This window comes from Dendropsophus ebraccatus, chromosome 1 (genome assembly GCF_027789765.1).
Source record: "Dendropsophus ebraccatus isolate aDenEbr1 chromosome 1, aDenEbr1.pat, whole genome shotgun sequence".
In the NCBI taxonomy this organism is placed as follows: Eukaryota; Metazoa; Chordata; class Amphibia; order Anura; family Hylidae; genus Dendropsophus; species Dendropsophus ebraccatus.
In genome coordinates, this window is record NC_091454.1 from 83315450 (window position 1) to 83343434 (window position 27985).

At 43.2% G+C, this 27985-nt stretch overlaps 1 protein-coding gene across 2 annotated transcripts in view; it reads left to right on the forward strand.

The window, feature by feature from the left end:
- Positions 1 to 27985, forward strand: part of TMTC3 (transmembrane O-mannosyltransferase targeting cadherins 3) — a 57846-nt gene that overhangs the window by 3772 nt on the left and 26089 nt on the right. For both annotated transcript variants that reach the window (XM_069974169.1, XM_069974162.1), the window contains exons 2-8: positions 3331 to 3550; positions 6939 to 7157; positions 14804 to 14903; positions 17820 to 17935; positions 19239 to 19411; positions 20031 to 20283; positions 24383 to 24531. In XM_069974169.1, the coding sequence (XP_069830270.1) occupies positions 3362 to 3550; positions 6939 to 7157; positions 14804 to 14903; positions 17820 to 17935; positions 19239 to 19411; positions 20031 to 20283; positions 24383 to 24531 (1199 nt within the window). In that variant the 5' untranslated portion in view covers positions 3331 to 3361. The remainder of the gene's footprint in view (positions 1 to 3330; positions 3551 to 6938; positions 7158 to 14803; positions 14904 to 17819; positions 17936 to 19238; positions 19412 to 20030; positions 20284 to 24382; positions 24532 to 27985) is intronic.

The following is a 27985-nucleotide window of genomic DNA, read 5'->3' on the forward strand; positions in this document are numbered from 1 at the left end:
AGTATGGTGCCTGTGTTTTTTTTTTTGGGGGGTCCCGCCTGAGTTGTCCTTGAAGGGGTCAAAGTTTATTGAAATGACAGGTCCACTTTAACACTCTCCAACCCACACATACACAGCTCTGCTGCATCATACACACTAAACTAAATCATACACAGACACAGCTGTGATACATTAAAGGGGTATTCCCCCCAAGAGGTAAAAAATTAAATGCTCCCAAACCTAGCTGATCTTGCTCGGCAAGTCCCACTGAGTATTGTGAACCATCCCCTGTCTTTCTAGCTGCTGCCGTTCCTGGGTTTTTCTGAAAGCCTGCCTGTATCCAAAATGCCACCAGCCAGGAAACTACATTTCCCATCATGCAGTGCTTCTCCTTTGGACCCACCCCCTTTGCTTTCTTCCTCCGCACTGCTGGTCATTACTGCATTGGGACCCTTGCACACTACAGAAATTGTGCTGATAACTTGCCACGGACTCTGTGTGCGCTCTCGCTTGAACATCTGGCTGTCCCATAGGCTTCATTTTAAGCTCAGACTGATTCCACCGTCCGCCCACTCAAAGCCTCCAATTGCCAGCTGCAGGAGAAATGAGTTTTGTTTCCCTGTGAGACTGGAGCACCTGCTGAAGGATTCTGCACACGGACTGTGAGGAGATGGAGCTGCAGATGGATCAGCGGCAGCTTAAGGTCCTATTACACGGAACGATTATCAGCCGTATTCGGCCGAAAATCGTCCCGTGTAATACAAGGCAACTATCAGCCGACATGAATGATGTCGGCTGATCGTTTAAGTCGTTTGTCTTTCACCATGTTGAAGGACAAGCGACTGTGATAGCAACGATCTGCTGCCGTTGCTCTGTGGAATAGACCGCCGCTATCCTCTATGGGCTGCCCGGACTATCTAGCAATAACCCAGGCAGCCACCACTGCACCTCCCTGTGATAGCAACGATCTGCTGCCGTTGCTCTGTGGAATAGACCGCCGTTATCCTCTATGGGCTGCCCGGACTATCTAGCAATAACCCAGGCAGCCACCACTGCACCTCCCTGCGCGCCCCCCCCCCCCCCTGTACTCACCCGCTCCCTGACGCCGGGTGTAATAGTGGCGGCAGCGATCGGGGAACGAGGAGCAATCGATTGATGACAGCACTCGTTTGCTCCTTTAGCCGCCCCATGTAATAGGGGCTTTACCGGACACTTCACCGTACTATGATTAAGATCGAAACATGTCAGTTATGTTATATGGGTCCTGGATTTTACTGTGTAGCTTCAAGCAAGAAATACGTTGGACATTTCCCAGAAGTGCTGGATTTTTCTTATGTCTGGCAGTAAACCACATACTTTCATTACCTTACCTCATAGCTAGTACACATTTGCATTTTATCATTTTTATTTGTGTCTTAGTAAATCTGCCCCATAGTATAGTAAATATATTTATACTGTTGCAGGACAGATTTAGGCTATGTTCACACAACGTAACTTTTGTATTAACCAAGGCTGTTGTTTCCGATTTGCAACAACGGCCCTGATTAATACAAAAGTTATGTTGTACTGCAGTCAGTGGGGATCCTGGACACAGTGTATACACATACCCTGTTTCCCCGAAAGTAAGACAGCCTCCGAAAATTAGACATAGTGGGAGATTTACATGATAGCTCAAAATAAGACATCCCCCAGAAAATAAGGAATCCCCCGAAAGTAAGACCCCTGCTGCCACTTTATACTATTAACACTACAGTGGGGAAAAAAAGTATTTAGTCAGTCACCAATAGTGCAAGTTCTCCCACTTAAAAAGATGAGGCGTCTGTAATTTACATCATAGGTAGACCTCAACTATGAGAGACAAAATGAGAAAACAAATCCCGAAAATCACATTGTCTGATTTTGTAAGAATTTATTTGCAAATTATGGTGGAAAATAAGTATTTGGTCACCTACAAACAATCAAGATTTCTGGCTCTCACAGACCTGTAACTTCTTCTTTAAAGGTGCGTTTACACGAAACGATAATTGGCCCGATCGTACAATTAACGATGTTGGAGTAACAATTTTTTTTTTCATAACGATCAGCGTTTAGACGGTACGATATATTGTACGGAAAATTCGCTTTGTGATCGCTTAAGCCTATCTCACACATTGGTTAAAACGGCAAACGACTGTTTACACGGACCAATCTGCGAATATGTTGTAAACGACAATTTGAGAACATATTGAAAGATCAAAATGAACGATTTCTCGTTCGTCGTTTGATCGTTCGCTGCGTTTACACGTACGATTATCGTTCGAATTCGCACGATAATCGTTACGTGTAAACGCAGCATATAAGAGTCTCCTCTTTCCTCCACTCATTACCTGTAGTAATGGCACCTTTTTAAACTTAACAGTATAAAAAGACACCTGTGCACACCCTCAAACAGGGCTGGGGATGGGGGATGTGGCGGCGGGGCTGCTGACAGCAGGGGGGTTACAGCACATATTCACAGCGGGATGTCAATCCCGCTGCGAGTATGTGCTATCATAGGGGTGAATTATACTGGATCCGCAGCTGATCTCGCTGCGGATCCGGTAGGTGTGAAGGCACCCTTAGGGTACATATAAGAAACATGAGCAGTTGTTCCATCAGTGCCAAGACCTTTTCAAGGGCACATGCATGGCTGCTGCTACTTTTAATCTCCACGTTGCTAAGGTTGTGCAGGTTGGAAGACACTGGGCTGTCAGTCCTACTTTCTATTCTAGCGATTGGGGATGATTTTATTAGTCAGAACCCCACAAATCTTATATACCCAGTATGAGGCTATGTTCACACAATTTACAAACAATGGCCGTTGTAGTGAGTGTCATTCAACGGCTGTTGTTGGACTGAAAATTGCATTGATTTCAATGCACATCGGACGTAAATAGTGTACAGTATTAGTAAGTATACTCACTGTACATACTGACAGCAGCTCCTTTTTGTCCCTCAGAGAGAGAAAATCAGACTCTCCTCTTCCAGGCTGGGCTGCCCTGCTCTGTGGTGTTTTGCTCCATAAGATTGCTTACATGGAGGATCATGTGACCATGCCCTGCCCCCCTGTGTCCACCACTGAGCTCCTGGCTGACATGCTCCTCCATGTCAGCCATTTTATGGACAGAAACACCACAGGGTAGGGCACCACAGCCTGGTAAGGGGAGTCTGATTTTAGCTCTATGAGGTACACAGGGAGCTGCTGTCAGTATATCCAGTGAGCACACTTACTAATACTTTGTACTGACCTATTTTACTATAAAGTGGCCAACCCCTTTAAGTTATAAATGAGTTACTTATATAGTTTGTAACTTGAATTTCTTTACATTTCAGTGACTTAGATCTCAAGAAAAATCTCGGGAAGATGGCCGAAATTACTCTAAAAGAAATAGGAGTTTTGTTGTGTGTTGTAGTATTATGCTACTGGAACAGTCTCTTCTGTGGGTTTGTCTTTGACGACGTGTCTGCGATTCTGGATAATAAAGATTTGCATCCTTCAACACCAATAAAGAAACTTTTTCAAAATGACTTCTGGGGGACACCAATGTCTGAGGTTAGTATGATAGTTCCTGCCATTGAAATATGTTGAAGTACATTGCTTGATCACTGTAAATCTTAAAAAAAATCCTACAAAAGGAAAGACATAGTCCTGCTTTCCTGGCCCACTCACAGTAACTGACAGCTTTCCCTCTGTTTGTGTACAGAGAAGGTCGGCAAAAAGCTGTGTGAGCAGGTAAGCAGGACTCCCCTACGAGTCCTGGCAGGATTTCATTTTTTTTTTTCTCTTGTATTCTCCAAATTGTCTAAACCTATGTATGAGAGCGCTCAGCTTCTCTCCATCTATCATATCCTTCTCTCAGACAGGGAAGCATAGGTCGCTTGTCAGTTTCATGCCTAAATAGGAGCATTTACTGTTTAGTTATGAAACTTCTACTGAAAAGATCACATAGTGTATTTTTCTGTGTATTTTGCCAGAACTAATTATCAGATTATATGGAAATACTTTTTCTTATAAAGTCAGAGTAACGATCTTGTTGTCTTTGTTTCTGGGCTGTACATGAGTTAGATCATTACCAATGTCCAGTAGGGACCACACATAATAATAAACTTAAGCCCTCTATGTTGCAAACTCTAATTGGCAGACACTTCCAACCAGAAGATTCATGAGCTGCTTAGCCTAGCCCTCATTCCCATAACCTCTGATCTTTACAAAGCAGTATCAGATGTTAACACTGAGGTTGTTCAGTTGGCTAACCAAATCTCATTTTCAGTGATTGTGCATGAAACTGAAGTTTGATATTCTCTTCATAGCTTGTAGACCATCTGTGTTTCTGAAGATAAGTTTTTATGCATATGCTTCATTCCTTCCATGGTGAGTCATTGTAGAGTATTGTTGGAACTGTTTATAGGGACTGAGCCATGGGCAGGTGAAAACACCACCTTGCAAGAGGATGCAGAGAAGCCAGAATGATACATGAGGGAGGTTACACAAGTGCAAAATACTAATAAACATTAAAGGGACTGTGTGGTGCTCAGCCTTTTTTTTTTTTTTTTTTTTTTTTTTTTTTTACAAATCTTTATTTATGAAAAGTTTTATGTACAGGTACAAAGCCGTACGTTTTGATATGAGCAAGTTGTACAGTATAAACAACAATAGACATAACCTATGAGAGGGGGTGGGGAAGGGGGGGGTGCAACATCAGTCCAACTGTTGTGTGAGATGCTGTTTGCAGTCTGATATAGTCCAGGCATAATCCAGGGATGTGGAAGGTTCCAGTCCTTTCATCCTTGCATGGCCGGTTCCCACTGTATGGCAAAGGTGGGAGTAGAAGAGGGTGGAAGAGAGGGAGTCTTGGAGAGGAGCTAGTCCACTGCGGAGGGTGCAGGGCGAAGGATGGGTTAAGTATTAGTGTCCCTTAGCTTGAAATGCATCCATGGACCCCATATCTTCACAAAATTATCATGCTTATACTCAGACCAGCTGGTAAGTTCTTCCAACCTGCATATGTGATTCAGCTTATCATGCCACTGTTGGGCGGTTGGGGGGGACCCACTCAACCACAACAAAGGAATGAGAAGTTTGGCAGCCGCAATCATATGTGTGGCTAAGGAGTGTTTAGATGGACGGTATGAGGCAGATGGGGCTGCTAGGAGCACGAGGGCAGGGGTCAAGAGAATGTTTTCCTTACATACCAATGCTATAGTATTTTCAACCTCCATCCAAAAAGGCCTGATAAGGTGGCAAAACCACCAAATATGTGATATGGTGCCCGGGCCCCGCTGACAGCGCCAGCACAGCTTAGATTGTGAGAGTCCCATGCGATGTAGGAGATCAGGGGTCCTATACCACCGGGTGAGTAATTTGTAATGGTTCTCCTGGAGTTTAATGCATCTAGAAAAGCCATGGGAGTTGCCTAGGATGTATTTTTTCTCGTTATCCGACAAAGTTTGTTGTAATTCAGTCTCCCAAGCTAAAAGAAAAGGAGGCGTAGTAGAGGAGTTATCTGATAAAAGTTGGGAGTAGAAATGGGAAAGTCGGGGCTTTGTCGTAGTTCTGGTGTGGCGGATCTTGTCTAACCAGGTAAGTTCTCTACAAGCTTTGTGGGATCGTAGGAAATGGGTGCAGGTCTGTTTGATTAAGTGGCTCTGTAGGAAATTTAGTGTGTGCGATCCCATCAGGGAGTACAACTGCTCCTCTGTGGGAGGCATGTTGTCTGCCATCAGTGTGGAAATGGGAATATGGCGTAATCGTTGCCATATGGAGTCAGTGCTCGGCCTTTTTTAATATATTGCTGCTGGTGCATATAAAACAATTAACATGTTATCTTTACCTGACAAACCGCCTCGATGTCCCCCGCTGACTGCAGAGCTTTCACTTCCAAGACAAAATCGTCTTGGAAGTGACAGCCCGCTCAACCAATCCCTGACTGAGATGGGACAGTCCCGAGGCCAGTGATTGGCTGAGTGGGCTGTCACTGCAGAGACGAGGTTGTCTCTGAAATGGAGGTTTTGCAGTGAAAGGAAGACACAGAGGGAGGGCAGACATGTTTATTTTATGCACCAGCATCAATATATTAAAAATGGCAGACGGCCAGACAACCCCTTTAACTTACGACCCTGTCATTCTTTGGATGGGCTGATTCATCGTATTCTAAATGCACAGAGATACATCTTCTATAGAGTGCCAGTTGCTGTGTGCTTTTCAAAACACTCTGGGGGCTACTGTCTCTAGCAGGTTAGATTCATCTAACCTGATAGTTGCCCTTTAAAAAAGAAAAAAAAAATGTCCTCATATTGGAATAAAAAAGGCATTTTGTAATCACAGTTAAGAGGACCTATAGTCAATACAAAAAATAAGCTTTTACTACCACTTAATAGCCCCCCTGACTGTATAATCACAGGCATAACCTTATATTTACTCTCATTATTAAAGTTAAGTTTACACCCATCTGACTATTAACTTAGCTGTCAGCCAGATTATAAACTCACATATTTCCGAGTGTCAAAAAACTGTAAAATGTTGCGTAATCAGGGCACCCTAAGCTATTTCATGATTATAACACCCACTTTCTAGGGGCTTAGCTACAAGTTGCCGGTTGAAAAATACCATGGGGCGTCTACATTTATCCTTGAAATGATTTTGTTGTTATCTGCAATGTTCTGGCATTTCAGCATCTCCAAAGCATGGTATTCTGGAAAGTCCGCTTTAGAATTGGTGATCTGTAAAAGCCAAAAAGCTAAAATTGCCTCTTGTTTTTCTGTACAATAAATAAAGCACAAATATTGGGTATCCCCATGCACAAAATAAATCTGGATTCTCCCCCATTCAGTTGTGCTTTTATACGATAAAGTGATTTGCCTATTTCTCTGTTTTGTGGATTATGTGCTTATTTTAATATTTTTATATGGCCTTTCTTGTTTCCTTTATTTTTTTTTTATAGGAGCGAAGTCATAAATCTTATCGTCCTCTCACAGTCCTGACGTTTCGCTTAAACTATCTGTTCAGTGAACTGAACGCCGTTTCTTACCATCTTCTAAATCTCCTCCTCCATGCTGTGGTGTGTGTGATTTTTCTTAAAGTTTGTAAACTTTTCCTGGACAACAGAACAAGTCAGATTGCTGCCCTGCTCTTTGCTGTACACCCAATACATACAGAAGCTGTAAGTATGAGCAATGAAAGGGGATGGGCATGTTGACTGTTGGCTTTATTCTTGTATTGATTACATTGGTGTGTTAGAAGTAGTTATATTGTAAAGAACCAAATGTATTTACTATCAGGGAAAATATTTACCAGATGGTGAAAATCAGGGCTGTGGAGTCGGTAAGCCGCAGCTCCGACTTCAACTCCGACTCCTGAATTTTATCAGGACCGACTCCGACTCCTGCTCCTTCATAAATAGCCAGTCATATACCAGGGGAGTTATTTATCACACTGGCTCAGCAGCTTCTCCCTAATGTCCTACATGATCCTGGGGCGACTTCTGAAGGAATAAGGAAAGATATAAAGCAGCTTCTCCTGTGTGTGCAGTATATGCAGCCAGTCTCCAGCCTCCCATGTCCTGAACTACTCACAACTACACTAGATGGAGCAGGTGGTCTTTTCCTGCTGACAGTCTGCTATGTTTCTAACTAAATATTCACCATACAAGAAACACTGGTAACAATGCCAGATCTCTGTAATATAGAGGTCAGCCATAGTGATACACAGCGGGTCACACATAGTGATATAGAGAGGGGTCACACAGTTATATAGAAGGTCACTGTGGGGGCACGCAATAGCGCACACACACACAGCCTGCTGCAGTCATAGCATACACACACACCCACACAGCCTGCTGCAGCTATAGCACACACACACAGCCTGCTGCAGTCATAGCATACACACACACCCACACAGCCTGCTGCAGCTATAGCACACACACACACACACAGCCTGCTGCAGCTATAGCACACACACACACCCACACAGCCTGCTGCAGCTATAGCACACCCACACAGCCTGCTGCAGCCATAGCACACACACACAGCCTGCTGCAGCCATAGCACACACACACACAGCCTGCTGCAGCCATAGCACACACACACACACAGCCTGCTGCAGCCATAGCACACACACACACACAGCCTGCTGCAGCCATAGCACACACACACACACAGCCTGCTGCAGCCATAGCACACACACACAGCCTGCTGCAGCCATAGCACACACACACAGCCTGCTGCAGCAATAGCACACACACAGCTTGCTGCAGCCATAGCGCACACCACACACACAGCCTGCTGCGGCCATAGCACACATACATACAGCCTGCTGCAGCCATAGCGCGCACACACACAGTCTACTGCAGCCATAGAACACAGAAGAAAAACACACAATCTTCTCCCAGAGAGAAAACACCACACTGAGGACAGAGGTTACAGCTACACTACTTATGTCTTCTCCTCCTTCTCTATATTACACAGGATATCTTCTTATTACACTGCTGCTCCAGCTCAGAAACAAACTGCCAAATAGTGACCGACAACTTTTCCATGACTACCCTTATGTAATAGGACCAGTGTCCTATTAGAATGTTGCTCATAATATATATTCATGAGCAAAACTTGTAAAGTTCATATTAAAATTCAATTCTACATTTTTTTTTAAAGATTTTTTAAAGTCTGAGTCGGTACATTTTTTTTCCGACTCCAGCCAAAACGAACTCCGACTCCACAGCCCTGGTGAAAATTACAAACTGAGTCATTCTTACAGTCTTGCACCTGAGACTTTTAACACAGCAGTATTTCAGTCAGCATGTTATATCATTATCAACCACAACTAGAAGTATAAACTACAGACAAATAAAGATAACCAAAAGATTTGTACCACTTTCTTGTAGTGGATCCACTCACGGTTTTGGCTTACAAATACTGATATGGCCATACTCTTAGCTCTATGTATTGCCCTGTCACCCTTTGCCCCATTATTGTAACGTTTCAATTTGTCTTGAGATGTAGTTGACATATACCCATTACCTTTTAACTACCTACTGACATAATTTATTTTAGCCTTAAAGTGTCACTGTCGTTATAACAGTAGATTTTTTGTTGTTGCTATCATGCTGTAAAACAAAGCTGAATTTACCAGAAATCCAGGTCCAGTCTCCTGAAGGCGGATTTTCTGACTTGTGCTAGTTGTAAAAAACAGCAAAATACAGAAATTCCGTACAAAGAGTCATGGCACAATGTGTCCATCAGTCACATGACTGCCTTCTCTCTGTGAACGCTCAGATGACCTGGGATACACAGGACTTCCTGTTTTCTGACTGGGAAAAAAAATAACTAAAAAAAATTATGAATGTAAATTGCTATTTTCTGTTGATTTAGATTTTGAATGTTTTAATGTCAGTGACACTTTAACTCGGTATTTCCATCTATGGTAGCTATTCCCTGTCCACAGTATACATGGGATAGGGCATAGCTAAGAGATTATATACCAACATCCTGGCGTTGGTTTTTAAAGTGACATGTTCACCCCCTTTTTGCATTTTGACTACTCTCCACAGGTGTAAAGGGTAAATTTTACAGCTTTCATTACTTATTTTATATCACACATCATGGTGCTTGTTCTGGTAAAAAGTGTTTTTTTATCATCTGTGGATTGGGATATCTGGGCGGGGCTTCGCGGCTTAAACACCACTTAGCCCCACCCCTGGCCCACTTAGCCCCACCATGACGTAATCAACGCATAGGCCTCGCCCCCTCAGCGGCCATTGGAAAGGCCAGCCTGAAGATCCAGGCCCCACCCTCTAGAGTGGCACTTAAGCCGCAAAGCCCCGCCCAGATATCCCAATCCACAGATGATAAAAAACACTTTTTACCAGAACAAGCACCATGACGTGTGATAAAAAATAAGTAATGAAAGCTGTAAAATTTACCCTTTACACCTGTCGAGAGCAGTCAAAATGCAAATAGGGGGTGACAGTGTCACTTTAAATGTAGCTGAGAGGCATTAGTGTCAGCCCTAGGTGTGAGGTGCAGTGCTCCATTCTCTCCTTGTCCATAATTTACGTTTCTCTCTTCTGAGTGTTAGCACTCCTCCTGTAAGACCCACATGACCGCAATCAGCAGAAGGCACCTGTGCACACATGACTAGTACCTCCTATTTTTCCCATTCTACCTGCTGGAGCAATGGTGAGTGATAAGACCATGTTCACACTTGTGTTGCTTGGTGGCAGCTTTCTCCGCCGGCAGTGCCTGCTGGGTTTTGGGGGGGCCCTTTGGGATTGATCCTGTGACAGTGCGGTTGCAGGGCCATTCTATGGCCTCCCTTCCCTGTTTGTGCTCGCTTTGCGGGGTTAGCGGTCGCTGACTGACACAGTGGTGAGTTAGTGTAGGGACTCATGTGAACCAGGGGACCTGCACGTGGTACATGGGGCATTATGGTTTGATCAAATTACATACCAACATCTTGGCGTTGGTTTTTAAATGTAGCTGAGAGGCATCAGCCATAGGTGTGAGGTGCAGCGCTTCTTTCTCTTCTTGTCCATAATAGCTAAGAGAATGTTGGGGGTCTGGCTGTGGGCAGTGGCTGTGGTCAGTGAGGTACCCAGGAACACTGCAGGAGTCTGGAAAGGTAAGAATAAGATGTTTATTAATTTTTATATAAGGGCACCATATAAAACATTTTTAAGTGTTGGAGTACCTTTTTAACACTTCTACCACTGTGCTAATATTCATTTTTGCACTCCTGAGGTTTTGGTAACATTGTGTACACACTTTTAGTGTGTTCGTATATAGTATGTGTGTAGTCACCACAGCCTGATCTTTTTGTTTCTAGAGAGGTATCAACTAAAGACAAGCGCAACTCGAGCATGCTCAAATCCTGCCGAACCCTGAAGTTTACCATGTGTGGGCTTTGGCTGCCAAAGATGGTGGATGCAGCCCTAAGGCTGCCTGGAAAACATGAATACAGCCATAGTCTGTATCCTTTTTTTCCAGGATTCCCTACTTCCAACTCTAGCCATCAGTAATCAAACGCCGAGACTTCCGGGTTCGGATGGACCCGAGCATGCTTTAGTTGCTTTCATCTCTATTACTGACAGAATTTTATTCTTCATTTAGTTTTTGCAATATAAGCAGTATTTTTCAGGGTTTTTTTCTCACCTAAGTTCTGGTTTAGTCACGAACTTCACCAGCAGAGGGGGCCTGAAGACCTGCTGAAAATGACCAGTGTTAAGCTTCACTTCAGGATCTTTATTAAGTGGTGTGCCTGACGAGTGGGCAATGTCTGCAGCATATTTTCTACAGGATTATTTGAATAGTGCCAATAAGAAATTAGTTTCAGCAATGGTAAAGGTAACTTTCTCCCCTCTGAGCTCACATGGCTCTCCTGAAATACTTTGATTTCTGTCATGTCTCTCTGCATGTCTCTCTCTGCAGATGCTGAATAAGAGGTTTTATTCATGGCAGTCTGCAAATTAAATATGCATACCTATCCAGTGAACATGCTATAGCCAAGCATATACTTTAATTTTCAACCTGTCTCCTACAGATTTTAAAGAGAATTTTGTTTAAAGAGACCCAGTCACGAAAAAAAATGTGCAAAGTTTTGATCAGTTGGAGTCTGATTGTTCAGACCGCAACTGATTGAGAAAAGTTTCACTTAGCACATTCCTCTCCTGGCTCTGTCACATGATGAGATGGCCGCATAAGGAAAGTCCATGGGGCACGTCTCTTCACAGTACCCAGAACGGGAGGAGGATCACCCGGCAGTCTCAAACCCCTTTTGACAGCCATTTTTTATTTTGAGCCCTCCTATAAGGAGGATCAGGCTGAGTCTACTAAAGGATGAGCATCTAAAATGAATGAAAGGATAGTTTATCTAATGTAACCATGCATAGATTATTTATTTAAGCATTCATAACACATCTTTTATTGAGACCAGGCATGGAGAGACTCAACCATCACCAATTCTTGCAGGGTTTTATTTTAAGTAGAATTTCTCATACCTCTCACAATTGGTGAGTAACAGCTTATGTATGTTTATGTCTACATCATATAGATTTGTTGTTTCCTTTAGCTATTCTGTAGTTGTCCTGAGTGTTAAAGCTCTCGGACTTCTATATCCTGTAACTCAGAATTAGTGCAAGATTTTTTTGCATAGCGAAAGTTTAATAGATGTTTCTTCTTACAGACCTTTATGATATAACCACTTGAGGGTGTCCCACTTCTCCCAGTGAATCCTGCTGATAACCGCAGTAATGTCTTTCAGCAAAGTATTTCATTATCTTCTATGGATTTAATAAGTTTGAAAAACACATTTTCAGATGCCATCTTGGCCATTCTCTCAGTAGGAACCAATTAATTAATGGAAGTCCAACCTGCAGGCAGCATCCTTTATAGCAGAATTTGATGAACCGATTAATATGTGTGTGGGAAAAAATTCAGTAGAGCCAATTTTTTTTATTTTTTTTAATTTTTTATTTAACCACTCACTGGACTCCTAAGCCCAGAGGTTTAGGTGAATAATTTAGTTCTTTTGAAAAAGTCAGAGTCTAAATTTTCAGACCATGACCAAACAGAAGAAAGAGACAGGAGAAGCCCACCTCCAACATGTTCTCTTCTGGCTCTTTGTCACATGACCGAAATGTCCACATAATGTTAGTCGATTGGGCCACCGCCCTCAGACAGAGCAAGGAGACAGGTAATGGCAGTGTGTCCCTCCTTGCTTGTTCTCCTGATGAGTGTTTTTGTTTTTTTATTTTTTTTGTGACAAGTGCAATTTAAAAGGGACAGGTACCAGGTACAGAGCTGCAGTCACAGGTAGGGATGGTCCGAACCTGCCGAGGTTCGGGTTCATATGAACCCGGACTCTCGGCAATGATTTCCACTGTCTTAAACCTCCGTGGAGAGGGTGGATAAAGCGGGAAGACTGCCTGGAAAACTGGGATACAGCCTATGGTTGTGGCTGTATCCCGGTTTTCCAGGCGGTCCTCTCGCTGTATCCACCCTCTGCACGGAGGTTTAAAGGGGTAGTGCGGCGCTAAAAAATTATTCACAGAATAACACACATTACAAAGTTATACAACTTTGTAATGTATGTTATGTCTGTGAATGGCCCCCTTCCCCATGTCCCACCACCCCCACCCGTGTACCTGGAAGTGTGGTGCGCTATACTCACCTGTCACGTGCCGACACCAGTCTCCGACCTTTATTCGGTGACGTCTTCTTCGGCCGGCCGGTGAACAGCTCCCTCTGTTCCGAATGCCAGCCGCCCTATGCAGCGTCATCCGATGCTCAGCCGCTATTGGCTGAGCATAACTGTGCTCAGCCAATTGCGACTGAGCAGCTGATGACGCGGCCGCGTCATCAGCCGCGATTGGCTGAGCATAACTATGCTCAGCCAATCGCGGCTGAGCACAGTTGTGACGTGGCGGAGGGTTGACGGGCGGCAGGGATTCGGCCGTCCGTCCGAAGATGACGTTTGGCACAAAATAGCCGACTGCCCTCGACACGGATCAGGTAATGTATAATGCGCAAACACTTCCGGGTACACGGGTGGGGGTGGTGGGACACGGGGAAGGGGGCGATTCACAGACATAACATACATTACAAAGTTGTATAACTTTGTAATGTGTGTTATTCTGTAAATAATTTTTTAGCGCCGCACTACCCCTTTAAGACAGCGGGAAACATTGCCGAGGGTCCGGGTTCATACGAACCTAAACCTCGGCAGGTTCGGACCATCCCTAGTCACAGGCATATAGGTAATGGGTAACAATTGATTTCTTTTTCTTTGCTGAAGGCCATTTGCCGAATTGCAATTTTCCTTGGAAGCTGAAATGCCATAGAGGTGATACTTAGCCCAAAGCCTGCACGCCTCCTCACTTACGCCTCCTCCCTTACGCCTCCTCCCTTACCCCTCCCTGCCTTGACTAGTTTGCAAAGAGGGCTGGAGGCTCATGCCCCTATTACACGAGTCGTTTGGAGGAGCAAACGAGCGCTATTAGCGCTCGTTTGCTCCTCGTTCCCCGCTCGCTGCCGCCGCTATTCAACGCGGCGTCAACGAGCGGGTGAGTGCGGGAGGAGCGGCGGGGAGCTGCTGGGGGGGCTGCCCGGGGGATCGCTGATCGTCCGGGCAGCCCATAGGATATAGCAGCGTCTGCTGCCGATGCTCCTATTCAACGGAGCGACGGCAGCAGATCGCTGCTATATCAGTCGCTTGTTTTTCAACATGTTGAAAAACAAGCGACTGCAACGATCAGCCGACATGAACGATGTTGGCTGATCGTTGCACTCTATTCCACGGGACGAATATCGTTCGTAGCGGCCGATATCGGCCGAATCCGAACGATATTGCTCCTCTAAACGACCCGTGGAATAGGGCCTTAAGTGAATTGATGAACTAGATGAATTGAAGGATAAATTTGGTAGATCAGTTAAGGACCTTTCACATGTAACAATTATTAGCTGAATGATTTTAATGTATAAAGAAAATGTTGACTTTCTCATAGACCTCTTATAGGGGCTCTCAACAAACCAAACGTATCCTCTTTCCACAAAGTAAATGTACAGATGTTTTATTCACAGTCTGTGAGACAGATAGACAAGTATAGCAGTCACATAGAAAATGAATAGAGCGTCAGTGCGTACTTATGACTGACACTCCATTCTTGTGGGAGCCTTGCATTTCCATTTCCAGCTGATAGCGGTGATACTCTTCTTTTTCTAACCTGAGAACACAGAATAAGAGATGCTGGTGGAACAACCCTTTTAACCTGGCTTCCATAATGTATGTTGAGGCTGTCACTTCATATCTCTACAGGTTACTGGAGTTGTTGGCAGAGCTGAACTTCTTTCCTCTATTTTTCTCTTGGCTGCATTTCTATCATATACCAAATCAAAGGGTCCAGACAATTCCATAGGTAAATAAGTGTATATGATTTTTAGCATGGTATAAAAGTTTTAATCAGGTGTGGAGAAATGCTACAAAGTAGGACTCCTCCTATCAGGGAGGCATCAGATTGGCTCCAAATTTTTATTCTGCAGCAGGACAACCTCAACCATATAGTCAGCATAAAAAAAAGGACTGGAAGTGATATGGTACCCAGAGAACCCTGATCTTAAAGAGTCACTTATAACTTCTAAGAGGATGTGAACTAAAGCAAGTTTGCAATTTACATTTGTTGTTTAGTTTACATTTGTTGTTTAGTTTATTAGTTATAATCTGTGATTAGATTACCAAGATGTTTGGAACAATCTCCCATCAGAGTTCCTTTAAAAACTGTATACTACTGTAGCTAGATGAACTGATGCTGTTTTGAAGGCAAAGGGTGGTGACACCAAATATTGATCTGATTTAGATTTCTTTTGTGTTCTTTCACTTTGTACTTTATTAATCAATAGACATAAACTATTTAATATTTTTCCAGAAGTATTCTTACTTTGCAGCATTTTCCACACCTGCCTTAGAAATTTGCATAGTATTGTATACAAATAAAATATTTTTTTTTTATATTTTTCATTTAATGTTTTAATTTTACAGTAAATGTTAATTTCTTTTATTCTCACTGAACATTTGTTCTTTGTATTTACCCCTATATAATTTTTTTACCATCTATTGTATACAGGATCATGTAGTAAGACTTTAGATTAATTCTTTAGTCCCCAATGTAGTGTAGAGATTGCTCCAAGAGACATCATAAATTGATGTTGACCTGGCAGAAAGTTCAGAACTTGATGAGCGGATGTGTTTTTTGGCATGTCACAATCATATTTTAGAGCATTTCCATCCAGTAAAATGTTGTACTGAATTACAGCCTTACAAACTATTTAGTGGAGAAAAAAATGTTTGACACACTCAACATCTAACCTGTGTGCTTCTAGCTCCCAGCCCCCAAATAGGGCCGTGGTCCTGTATGTTCCCCTGGGGGACCGATACTGTAATGAACATAAATCTATACACATTCATACAGCATGATCTTAACCCCATAGCAGCATACAATATATAGTATTAATTTAGTTTGTGGGCATAAGGGATGCCTAAATGGTCCTATTTCTTTCAACAAACTTTGTACAAATCAGTATGAGTGAAAGAAACTTCTGTAATGAAAATGTCTGTCTTCATTTATGAGCTACTACTTGTCCTCCCCTCTGTTTCCTGCACTGATCCTTCACTCTCACTTTACTGCTAATGGATTATCAACCCACTGAAGAATCAAGTTACATGTTGCCCATAGAAGTCTAGAAAGTCGGTGAGGATGAGAAGGTGGAAGTAGGGAGAGAGAAATAGACACAGTGCCTGCAGGGTCTAATAAAGTATTTTATGGCACATGTGGACTATATATATATATATATAAATTTTTTTTTTACTAATGCTCACACTGGTTACCTGATGCAATTTCTGTGGGGATTCAAAGCGACTCTACCCACAATCCCCTCTACCCCCCCAAGCCTCTTGTACCTTTGGATAGCTGCTTTAAGATATGTCCGGGGGTCCATTCGGCAGGTGATGCTGTTATTGGCCTAAAAAAAACTTTTAAACTTGCAGCCCTGTGTCAAATTGGTGTGGTCTAGAGTGTCTGTGCCCTAGGATTGCATCGCCTCTCTGTCCCTCCTCCCCACCCTCTTCACCATTAGAAATACTCCTGGGTAGCATTTCTCCTATTCTTCCTGTCTGAACAGTGCACAGGTGCCTTAACCCTCCAACACATGTGCAGTGTTCACACAGGTGAATAGGAGAAATCCTGCCTGGTGCATTCCTTATGGTGAAGCGGGCGAGGAGGAGGGATGGATAGGCGGTGCAAGCCTAGGGCATAGACAGTCTAGGCCATGCCAATTTAACACAGGACTGCAAGTTTAAGGGTGCCTTCACACCTACCGGATCCGCAGGGGATTTCAAGCTGCGGATTTGTAGCGAGATCCGCTGCAGATCCAGTCCCATTCATGCCTATAGAGCACATACTTGCAGTGGGATTGACATCCCGCTGTGAGTATGTGCATTAACCCCCTACCGCCTGCAGTCCGCCGAGAGCATACATTACCTGCTTGGCGACACGGCTGCATGTCGGGCTCCCAGCTCCGGTCCCGCTCAGCCAATCAGTGCTGCCGTGGAGCAGAGCCGGGAGCCTGACATGCAGCCTCATCGCCGAGCAGATAATGTATGTCCTCGGCGGTGGGCTGCAAGGGGGTAACGCACATACTCACTCACACCGGGATGTCAATCCCGCTGCGAGTATGTGCTGTATAGGCATGAATGGGACTGGATCCACAGCGGATCTCGCAGATCTCGTGAAATCCGCTGCGGATCCGGTAGGTGTGAAGGCACCCTTAAAGTTGTTTTTTAGGACAATAACTGCATCACCTGCCAAACGGACCCCAGCACAGATCTTGAATTAAAAGCAGCTAACTGACGGTACAAGCTGTTTTGAGGGGGCAGATTGTGGTACAGAGTTGTTGTTTCACGCAGCGTAGATCACAACACAAATTCCCATTAAAGATACTGGGTTGTTTTTTTAAGAGCACAGTTGCTACAGACTTAGGTGTGGACCGGCATGTTAGTAAGGCTTTAAAGGAGTTATTTTGAAATTAAGGAACTGGTCATTGAGGGTCCGACTGCAAGATCATGAGTGACTGGAGCAGCAGCCTTCATACTTGACTGCCCCCTTAATAGATTAGATGATAATTTATAATCTTTTGATAATCCCTTTTAAGACCATTTATAAAGAAATACTTTAATGCATGTTCAAATTTTTTCATGTTTATGCCTGCTTAGATGAAGTTCATTGACATTTTAGACTGGCATGGATAGTGAAACTTTATCGTTCATTCTGTTTTCATAGTGTGGACTCCTATTGCTGTTGCTGTGTTCCTTGTTGCGGTTGCAACTCTGTGCAAAGAGCAAGGGATTACTGTTGTTGGTATTTGTTGTGTCTATGAAGTCTTCATTGCTCAAGGGGTAAGAAGGTTTGGCTTATTTTTTTTTTAAATTGACATAAAAGTGAAAGCTAATAGAATTTTGTGTATAAAATGATTTTTCACTAGGGAATTTTTACTGAGAGTCCCAGAGTGGAATTCCTCCTCCCTCTCACAATTGAGGCCCATGCAAAGAGAGCAAAAGAGGCAGAAATTTCAAACAGAGTCTGTGGACACAGCTTGGAATTCTGCCCGTTGGAATTCTTGCCCGTTGGAATTCTTGCTTTAAAGTGACTGTACCACCAGGCCCAGGCTGAAGCATTGGAGGTGGGCCGACCCACCCTTAGTGGGAGGAAACCCTAGCCCCTCTATGATAGGGTTCCATTGATTCTAATGGAGTCACGTCATGGAGGGGCTGGGGTTTCCTCCCACTAAGGATGGGTCGGCCCGCCTCCAGTGCTTCAGCCTGGGCCTGGTGATACAGTCACTTTAATGGGATTTTGCGTGCGCCTCTACTCAAAGAATTTACATATTTCTTTAAGTGAAGACGCACGAGAAATCCTGTTGAAGCAATGGGACAGGCTGAATTTCAAGCAGCGTCCACGGCGCAGACCCCGCTTGAAATTTCTGCCTTTTTTGGTCTGTGTGCACTGGCCCTTGGTGAGTTAAGGAATGTGCACTACGGAACCCTGGCAGATCACCCCCTGCGGATTATGCAAGTCGCGGCCGCACCCATCTCTGTCTGTGCCATAGACTCCATTCTATGGTCAGGCAGATTCCGCCATCCGCCCGAAGAATGAACGGGTTCATTCTCCGGGTGGACGGCTTAATCTGCCTGTGCATAGAATGGAGTCTATGGCATAGGTGGAGATGCGTGTGGGGGCGAGCTGCGGAATCCGCGGCGGTTGATCCGCCCAGGTTCCGTAGTGTGCACATACCCTAACAGTTAAAGGCCTATGTTACACTCTTGGACTTCTATATTATGTAGCTAAGGATTAGTACAAGGTAAGTACAGCAATGCATTTTGCAAAATTACCTGTTGTCTTGCATAAGTTTAACAGGGTATTCCCATCTCGACTAATGTAGCTTGTAGGGTTCATCAAGTAAAATATTTTTGTGTCTACATTCATTTAGCATAGTTACCTCCTTCTGACACACTCGTTTGTTTCCCCCCCATTGTTGACAGCTCGTTGTCTAGATTACTAACCACCACTCTGCTCTAAAAGCAGTAATCTGGCTGGTGTGTATATATTTCCATCCACAGTTTTCTGCTTTCACTCTCAATATATATGCATACTTAATGTGTTTGTTTTTTTTTTCTTCCCCCCCCCCCCCCCCAATTTCAGTACACGTTACCAGTTTTATGGGACACAGCTGTTCAGATACTGCTGGGTAAAGGAAGCATACCTTATTCCTTACTTCAAACGCTGCTAAAACTTGTCGTTTTAATGTTCAGCACCTTGCTGCTCGTTGTTATCCGTGTACAAGTTATCCAGTCTCAGCTTCCAGTCTTCACAAGGTGAGAGAACTTTCTAGCTGGTTGTTGGTTTCACACTGGGACATGTGTTTTCCATGCAATTTTGTTTTTTACATTCACAGGCCTCAAATTTGTTTACACCTAGTCCTCGCATCCACTATAGGAGGGCATAAAGTTAGTCCTCAGCATTTAAATCAATCCATTGCACAGCCTCTGCCTGAAATTTCCACGCTCATTCCTTATTGTGCACGGTCCCTAACAGCTGAAGTTTCGCCCCTATCACTTTAATATTTATTATTGGCCTATCCAATCCTGAGGGTATTCTATCATTTTTTTACATTTCTTTTTATCTCCTCCTTCTCTGACAATGACAATAACTAGTTTGACTAAGGGTGCGTTTACACAGAAAGATTTATCTGACAGATTTTGGAAGCCAAAGCCAGAAATGGATTTGAAAAGAGGATAGATCCCAGTCTTTCCTTTATGACCTGATCCCTGTTTATAGTCTGTTCCTGTTTTTGGCTTCAAAGATCTGTCAGATAAATCTGTCAGTGTAAACGCACCATTAGAATAAGTTCTTTACATTGCACAAAGAAAACACATACATTTCTATGGAATTTGGAATATGGAATTACCTTTTTTTTTTTTTATCCCCTGCTAGGTTTGATAACCCTGCTGCTGTCAGTGCAACACCTGCAAGGCAGCTGACATTCAATTACCTCCTGCCTGTGAATGCCTGGCTCTTGCTAAATCCCTCTGAACTCTGCTGTGACTGGACAATGGGAACTATTCCTCTGGTTGAAAGTTTTTTGGATGTGAGGAATCTGGCTACACTGTTATTCTTTTGTTTTCTGGGAAACTTAGTGATCTACAGCATCCGATATCCAGGTGATTCATCCAAAACTGTCCTCATGGTAAGTATGTTTCATATGATTCATGAATTAAATGTGGTTAAAGTTGCATAAAGCATTGATTATACAGTGGTCCTTTAAGTTAAATTGGTATTGTACCATGAGACTAAAACTCTATGGACAACTTTCAATTGGTTCTGAAGCCCCGAATGGAGGCAAAACATACGGCTAAAGCAAATCTTTACATATAAAAGTCCAAAAGAGCTGTAAACCACTATATATATATATATAATATAATGTGTGTGTGTGTATATATATATATATATATAATATATATAGGACATGAGCTTTTAAATGTCCTGTATAGTACACACAATGCATCTGGAAAAATATGAAGCCTCTGTCACCTACAGTCTTGGCCAAAAGTTTTGAGAATGAAACAAATATTATATTTTCACATGATCTGCTGCCCTCTGGTTTTTATGTATTTGTCAGATGTTTTTATCACATACAGAAATATAATTTCAGTCATATTATGAGTAACAAAAGCTTATATTGACAGAATGAGTTAATGCAGCAAGTCAATATTTGCATTGCTGACCCTTCTTCTTTAGGACCTCTGCAATTCTCCCTAGCATGCTCTCAATCAACTTCTGGACCAAATCCTGACTGATAGCAGTCCATTTTGCACAATCAATGATTGCACTTTGTCAGAATTTGTTGGTTTTTGTTGGTCCACCCGTCTCTTGATGATTGACGACAAGTTCTCAATGGGATTAAGATCTGGGGAGTTTCCAGGCCATGGACCCAAGATCTCTGTTTTGTTCCCTGAGCCATTTAGTTATCACCTTTGCTTTATGGCAAGGTGCTCCATCATGCTGGAAAAGGCATTGTTGATCGCCAAACTGCTCTTGGACGGTGGGGAGAAGTTGCTCTTGGAGGACATTCTGGTACCGTTCTTTATTCATGGCTGTGTTTTTAGGCAAGACTGTGAGAGCCGATTCCCTTGGCTGAGAAGCAACCCCACACATGAATGGTTTCAGGATGCTTTACAGTTGGCATGAGACCAAGACTGGTGGTAGCCAGTGGCGTAGCTATACTGTCATCTGATTGGGCCTCTTACCTAATCAAATGACAGCAAGTACCAGCGCCCCCTTCTCCAGACATCTGCGTTGGCGGTCCAAGCTGTGTCCTATCGTCGTACATTTACGGCCTTGAGCTCCAGCTTGTGCTGCAATCCACTTCTCCTCAGCGTTGAGGCCCCTCCCCCAGGTCAGATGACATCACTGTACAGCCGGCAAGTAACATCAGAGAGTACAGCAATGTTGTGATCTGGTGGGGGAGGGGCCTCAACATGCGGGAGCCACTTACACCACTGAGGAGAGGAGAAGTGGATTGCAGGTGACATCTACATTATTTGTACTCAGAGATATCACTGTGTTATATCTATTGTTACATAGGACTGCAGGTGACAACTACATTATTTGTACTTGGAGATATCACTGTTATCTGTGGTGTTACATAGGACTGCAGGTGACAACTACATTATCTGTACTCAGAGGGATATCACTGTGTTATCTGTGGTGTTACATAGGACTGCAGGGGACATCAGGTGACTTCTCCAGGTTGCAGAAGTTCAAACTTCATCATGCCCTGCTAACAGTTTATTATGGGAGTTGTAGTTTTGCAGCATGTGGCTCTTCAGGTTGCAGCACTACAATCCCCATCGTTTCCAACTGGCAGTCATGATGAGAGTTGTAGTTTTTCAGCTGGAGAGTCAAAGATTGGAAAACAATGATTAGACAATGACACAGTACAGTGCATTAATTATAGGGTGAAGTAGTGCAGTACATAGTGGTGGAGGCAGTGCATTAGAACATGGTGGCACATTAGAGTAATTGGATATAACATTAGATATGACTGTGCCTGATCGGGTGAGATGGGGGGCCCCAAGCTAAAATTCTGCACCAGGGCCCATCAGCCTTTAGCTACACCCCTGGTGGTAGCGCTCACCTAGTCTTCTCCGAATAAGCTGTTTTCCAGATGTCCCAAACAATCAGAAAAGGGATTTATCAGAGAAAATGACTTTACCCCAGTCCTCAGCAGCCCACTCCCTGTACCTTTTGCAGAATTTCATTCTGTCCCTGATGTTTTTTTCTGGAGAGAAGTGGCTTCTTTGCTGCCCTCCTTGAGACCAGGCCTTGCTCAAAGAGTCACTGCCTCACAGTGCGTGCAGATGCACTCACACCTGCCTGCTGCCATTCCTGAGAAAGCTCTGCACTGCTGGTAGCCCAAACCCGCAGCTGAAAGACTTTTAAGATACGGTCCTGGCGGTTGCTGGTCTTTCTTGGGCGGTAAACAAATATCTCTGTCTCAATCCAAGTCTCTACGCACGTTGGGGGTAGTGAGTAATCCCTGTGGGGATGAGCGCACCATATCTGCACTGTGACTTTTTATCATGATGGCTGTCTTGGCAAACACTGTCAGTATATATGATTCATGCACTTGCCAGTTTCTGTGATTGTACCTGCTGTATGAGACTTTTTCATCTTCCAGGATTGGATGTTCCTCTAGTACTTGCATGTGGCTTGTGACATTATAGGAGACTGGTATCTAACCTGAACCCCAAAGGACTGCCTCTGAGGGTTATTGCTATTCCTATTGGTCATACATACAGTTTCTGACATGTAATACTGCAGCCATAAAAGTGTACTCCTGATTGTGTGTGGTTTGTCTGTGTCTTGGGGTTATCCTGACCTGTTGCTCCAAGTGGTTATCGGAGGCCGGGCCAGGGTGAACACCCGCCACAGAGTACACACACTATATATATCCCCACTTGTCTCCTACCCTTTTCTATATTCATCTGATTTTTTCTATTTATTTAAACATAACAATTCTATATAATCTCTAAACAGTAACCACTGTGTTTTGTGAAGGTCTCCTGATGATCCCAGGGATATATCTGGGTGAAACGCGTAGAGACTTGGATTGAGACAGAGATACTTGTTTATCGCAATTTTTTTCTGAAGTCTGGTTTCATCTTTATACATCTGGGCTAATCTATCCCTAAGTATACCAGTCTATTAGAGGGTCAACACCCTAGATCTGTTGTGAAGTGCCTATTTCATATGTGTAGAACACTTGTTTTAATACATTTTTTACTCTTAATGCATATCTAATAAAAGTTAGATTTTATACGTGATTCTGGGAAATTAAATATAATTTACATGTATTTGGACCGTGGTTATTGCACTCCCATACGAGGTGGTGCATCTGTGATTTCTTTCTTGGGTGCCCTGGAGCCTTTTTGGCAACAATGGAACCTCTCTCCTTGAAGTTCTTGAGGATGCGATAGATTGTTGACTGAGGTGCAATCTTTCTAGCTGCGATACTCTGCCCTGTTAGGCCATTTTTTTGCAGTGCAATGATGACTGCACGGGTTTCTTTAGAGATGACCATGGTTATCAAAAGAGAAACAATGATGCCAAGCACCAGCCTCCTTGTAAAGTGTCCAGTGGTGTCATTCTTACTTAATCATGACAGATTGATCTCCAGCCCTGTCCTCATCAACACCCACAACTATGTTAATAGAGCAATCACTGAAACGATGTTAGCTGGTCCTTTTAAGGCAGGGCTGCAATGATGTTGAAATGTGTTTTGGGGGATAAAGTTCATTTTCTAGGCAAATATTGACTTTGCAAGTAATTGCTGTTAAGCTGCTCACTCTTGATAAAATTTTGGAATATATGCAAATTGGCATTTTAAAAACTGAAGCAGTAGACTTGGTAAAAATGTATATTTGTATCATTCTCAAAACTTTTGGCCATGACTGTAGTATCCAAAGAAGCCGACTAGAGTAGTATAGAACACGTAGTACTGCAGTAACCCAGTCTGAAGCGTGAGAAGGGCTGTAGTAATGTATTGATAGGTCTCTTTGTATAGCGCTGGGACTAGGGGTTGATGAGCTGTGGTGTGTGAGCAGTGCCGCTACCTGCGGGCTGGCTGGGATTTGAGGTGCATACCTTTCTGAGACTGTCAAGAGGTGTTGAAGTGTTAGACTGGGAAATAAATTTACATACTGGTATTTGTGTGCATGTTCTGCTGGATTTTGCATTTCGCAATGCAGCTGTACTCTTTCATGTCATTTTTCCATTTCTCTCAGGGATTATGCCTAATTGTGCTGCCCTTTATACCTGCCTCAAATCTTTTCTTCCCCGTTGGATTTGTGGTTGCGGAAAGAGTATTATACGTACCAAGTATGGGATTCTGCATCCTTGTTGCACATGGCTGGAAGAAGTTATCAAATAAAAGGTATGAAATATACATATCACATGTTTGTGTGTGGAATAACACTACATGGTATGAGTGCCACTGTGTAGAGTTCTCCTCAGCCCCTGAAATGGTCCATGGGCTTCACTCATACTCCTTCTCACTGTGGTGGTGCAGAGAGAAGGAAATGGGTGCACAGGACTCTTAGTGTGTGTGTATGAGGGGTCCCAGTGTTGGGGCTTCCCCAGATCAGACATTTAGGGCATATGCTTGGGTCAGGTGATAAATTAAATGTGTGGGGAAATCCAATTAAAGTGAATGTGTTCTCAAAAAAACAATTTTTTTACTGAAGTTTTTCTATTAAACATGTAGAATTTTACCATATGTATTAAAAATTAAAAGTCCTGAAATCTTGCTGCTTCCATTCTGGCTACTAAGCCTTACAATAAGCTGTGTATCTAATAACAGAGGGTCACACAATCAGCATTAGGTGGTGATTACAGCTCCCTTCCCCCTCCCTCTGCACACTGGCCTCTTCAGAGGTTATAGTGCATGCCTGGAAGGGACTTCCATAGAAGTCAATAAGCCATCTCCAGGGTACAACTTCTTATTGTCCATGTGGCTGCTGTAAAACACATTCCTAAATGATTTCTCCATAATCAAACACAGAAAGCAAAATTTAAAAAAAATTAAGGGTGCAGTCTGAGAATAAAAACACATGGAGAAGAGGGGATAATATTTATCAGGATCTAGTTTTTTTTTTTTAACAATAAATAGGTCATATGTTCTTCTAGGTTGAGAGACCTGTATTTTCTATTGTTTCTACATGGTTTGTAGCTTCCTACTTGAGGATGTCTGTTTTATACTGTAGGTGAGACTCTGACATGTCCCTGAAAAAACTGTACATTTCTTCGGCATTTTTAATATATAGATCTACAGTATATACATGTGTGTTTTATGTATATTTTTCATTTCAGCTGTAGCTGTCTTCAGACCTGAAATGCTTATTGGTGGTGCCTGCACAGAACTTGCTTAGCTGATTTGCATTCTCAGAAATTTGGGGGCTTACACTAAATAATGTGCAGTAATCTGGAAAATGCATAAGTAACCTCGTTAAGTAAGAAAATTTGTCAGTATTGAAAACAGTTGACAGACTTTAGGCCAGCAGAATGCAGCTTCGGGTTATATCACGGCTGTAATTACAAATCTGCACAAGATAAGTAATGATGAGTATTGCATCTTTGACAGACATTCATGTGTAGGTGCCAAGGACATTTCTGGTTGGGTAGGGTGGGTAGACTCTTGGTATTTTCTTTTCTTTTGTTTTCCAGCAGTCACAAGTTCTCTTATGTAGTTCCACTCTAGCTGCTATTTCACATGACAGAGTCATCCCAGTACTGCACAGTACTTTGGTATAAATCTATTTAGTCTTTGATACATCTGTTGTAGAGCCCTGGAGCCTGAATATGTAACAAATTACACTCAAATTATAGCTATTTCCACGCTGTGTCAAGTAACTAGAAGTTTGAGAAACCTCAGCAAAATGTTTTTCCAAACTGGAAGCAATGGCATGAGAGCATCATGTAAAAATTAGGATTTTCCTTTTGGGGCATATTTATCAATGTGTGCCCCTGGCGTACGCCACAGAAAAGTTGCAAAATTTTGCCTTCTCTGTTGCGTACACCAGGAGTAAGCCCTGCTTGTCTGATGGAAGGGAGTAGGTGCCTTAAGATGTGGTCTCCCCTCCTGCTTAATTTTTCATGGTTATCAAGTATACACTATGGCAGAACAAGTGTAGCTCCTGCCCCCACCATGTGACAGGCGCAGGTCCCATAGGATTTACTAAGAGGCGAGCGCCTATTAGTAAATCTGGCGCACTGCATGGGGGTGGGGCTTTATTTAAAGAGGACCTGTAAGCTGAGATGCCGTGGCGGAGCCCATCCGGCATATGTGACCCTCCCTAGAAGTCCCGCTCCTGGATGTGGTCACTGGGCGGAGAAATCACGTCCCGAAGCGGAGCGTGCACATTATTCAAAGCAGTAGAGATGAGTCCGACGTCCATAGCAAATGACTGGAGCATTCATTTTCTGTAGAGGTCGGACTCAACTCTACTGCTTTGCATAATGCGCTCGCTCAGCTTCGGGACGTGATTTCTCCGCTCAGGTACTGGATCCAGGAGCGGGACATCTAGGGAGGGTTACGTATGCGGGCTCCACCGGGGGGGTTGGGCAGGCTCCACCACTGCATCATGGCTGACAGGTTCCCTTTAAGACCTATGTACCAGTACGTCAGTCTTGATGAATCTCCCACTTAGTTTTCAAAATAATTCAACAAAATTACTTAGAAGTTAGGGCAGTACAAAAAGGTTAGGTTGTAGATCAACATTTTAAAAGGTTCTAAAGAGAATGTATCATCAGAAAATGACGAATTGTTAAAATCAGGCTTTTATATTAAAGGCGTGCTCATGACACAGTTAAATGCATATTCTTACCCACCTCACACCCTTGCCCCCTTGTCTTGGTGTCTGTCCCCCGCTTCACTTTACTTCTATGAGTTTAAGTCACACAAGGACTTAACTACTCAGCCAATAAGTGGCTCCAAAATTGCTAATTTATAGTCCCATCAGTTATTTAAAAACCTATAAATACTACGGATCACAGCGCAAAAATGAGCTCTCACACAGCTCTATTGGTGGTATAACCTCTTCCAGCATCAGTCAGTATATTTACGTCCTGATGCGGGAAGGGGGGTTCAGAGAGGCGTCGTGCGGCGACCCTGCTCTGAACTGCCACGATCCCAAGTGCTTTGTGTAGCCTGGGACCGCGGCTATTGGCTGACGCGGTCCGATTGCTGCACCCACTAATTATACATTTAAATGCAGCTGTCAAAACTGACAGCTGCATTTAAATGTATTGTTTCCCCCTATCCCTGGTGTCTAGTGGGGAGACCTCCTCCCCGTGGTTCAGTGTTGCACTGATGCTAATCCCGGCTCGGCAATCGATGTATCTGGTCTGCTGCAGACCAGAGCAATACAGCAAAGATCTGATCGATCATTTTTGTATTAAGTATACTGCAGTGATCTCTACGGGAGATCACTGCAGTAATACTAAAAGTCCCCCAGGGGGACTAAAAGTTAAAGTATAATTTGAAAAAAAAAATTTATTAATAAAAAAAAAAACTGTCCTAATAAAAGTTTGAATCACCCCCCTTTTCACATTTTATAAAAAAAATATATAAATAAGCAAACATATTTGGTATCGCTGCATGCGTAATCGCGTTATCACATTCAAGAGTGTACATGATATGGTCAAAAAACAAATCCTGGAGTGGTCCTTTAAAGCAAGAAGTTAGTCCAAGTTATGATGGTTGCTCCATCTGCCACAGCATTTTCCTATACAACCAGTGTGTAACTTTCCCATTGAGACATTATCATACAAAAGAGGAAATGTGCAATTAATTGGTTCATTTTATACTTTTTGCTGTTTATGGCCTTTTT